Source organism: Oryzias melastigma, linkage group LG17 (genome assembly GCF_002922805.2).
Source record: "Oryzias melastigma strain HK-1 linkage group LG17, ASM292280v2, whole genome shotgun sequence".
NCBI lineage: Eukaryota > Metazoa > Chordata > Actinopteri > Beloniformes > Adrianichthyidae > Oryzias > Oryzias melastigma.
In genome coordinates, this window is record NC_050528.1 from 678,246 (window position 1) to 679,950 (window position 1,705).

The 1,705-nt window shown below is 46.1% G+C and overlaps 1 protein-coding gene across 2 annotated transcripts in view; it reads right to left on the reverse strand.

Moving 5' to 3' along the window:
• Window positions 1-874, reverse strand: part of tpm4b (tropomyosin 4b) — a gene marked incomplete in the record, with an annotated part of 13,201 nt that extends 12,327 nt beyond the window's left edge. Inside the window, 1 exon segment of one of the 2 annotated variants that reach the window (XM_024273475.2) lies at window positions 650-867. In XM_024273475.2, the coding sequence (XP_024129243.1) occupies window positions 650-763 (114 nt within the window). 2 annotated transcript variants of the gene reach the window in all.
• Window positions 875-1,705: the final 831 nt, after the last annotated feature.

A 1,705-nucleotide genomic window follows, 5' to 3' on the forward strand; every position in this document is an offset into this window, starting at 1 on the left:
GGGGGGGGGGGGGGGGCTCTGGTTCATGTGGACCCTCTCTGGCTGTGACAACACCTCCTCCAGCCATTCCTGCTCCAGAAGTCTCTCTGGACTCGTTAGTGAACTGTTCTGTCATGAGTTCTGGCTGCAGAATACCAGGCAGTCCGGAGTTGGAGCGCCTCAGCGCCGAATATGGATGTTCTCCTGAAAGAGTCCAGATGAGGAGGACCAACCAGCATGCTGGGAAGGCTGTGAGCGCTGGGGGGGATGAGTTCAAGCCTCTCAGCTCCTCACAGACGTGGAGCTCCTGCTTCTTCTGCAGCACGGCGCCGCTTGGATCAGCGTTTTCCTTTCTGATCAAACATTTGATTCTGTTTTGTTTCAGTTTTAACTCACATTAGCTTTTTAGGCAGTTTTAAAGAATATTTTTTTTAAAATCTGATTTTTTTTCCGATTCTTCTTCTGGTCACATGAACAAAACCTGACAGAAATAATCCAGAGTGACTCTGAGGTTCTTATCATTAAATACTCTCCACACTCTGCCTGAGCTGCTTGATCTGAATCATTTTTGTCAGTTTCATTTTTAAACACAGACATGTCCCGGATTCCTCTGCTGACCCTCATCCCGCCGCCCTGCTGGTTGAACTTCTCCTGATCTGCTTCCTCTCACCTGCTTGCATTTATCCTCCGCCGTCTTCCTGTCGCTGTCCGCCTGCTCGGCCCGGTCGAAGGCGTTCTCCTTGTCCACTTTCAGCATCTGCATCTTCTTCTTGATGGCCTCCATGGTGGCGGTGGGCTCTCGCTCGGTGTCTGCAGGAGTCCCGGGGCGGTGAGGACGAGGGGGGAGTGGGAGCACAGGGGAGGGCAGGAGGATGCAAAGTGAGAGTGTGGAGCTGCAGTGATCTACACTGGAGTTTGGAGACAGCCCTGTCCCACCCCCCAGGAACTCAGCCCCCCCTTTCCCCACTGAGCCTCACCTCAGAGGATCTCTGTGGTGTCAGGACGACGTCTCGTCTCTGTTTTCACGAGAGTTACAGGTGAAGGCAGCAGAAAAAGCTGCTGGTTCACTTGAGCGATCGGCTTTGTCCTCTGTGGGTCATCGACGGGTTCTGGTTCTGAGGAACGCTTAAAGTGATGTTCACACCAGCGTGGCTCAGAGGACAGGGAAAAGTCTGAACGGAAAAGGATCCAACCAAAGATAGGTTTGGGAGGGGGGAAAAGTCGAGGCCCGGGGGCCGGATCCGGCCCTCCAGATCATTTTATTTTATTGTTATTAATGACCCGATGTTATCTTGAGCTCATTTCTAACTTGTATAATTTTGACAAAATATATTTTTATAGAGGATAAAATATTGAAAGTTATTTAAGGTTTAAGTTGATTTATTCTGGAATAATATTCCTGACTTTTTATTATTCAGAATTACGTTAAAATGTTACAGTTTTAAAGTTATAAAAATTGGCGTTCTGATAGCTTTATGGACTATTTTGAGATTTACTAAGATTTTTTATGCTATTTTGGAGTTTAGCTAATATTTCAGCTCATGCTAGCTGTTTTAGCAAATTTAGGCTTTTTAAAAAGTTTTTTAGGCTGTTTTGGAGTTAGGCTAATATTTACATGCTAGCTGTTTTGGCTAATCTAAATTTTTTGTTTAGTTTTCTTTGGCTAATTTGGCATTTAGCTAATATTTTAGCTGGCTATTAGCTTCAGTGTTTTCAGCTATCAGCA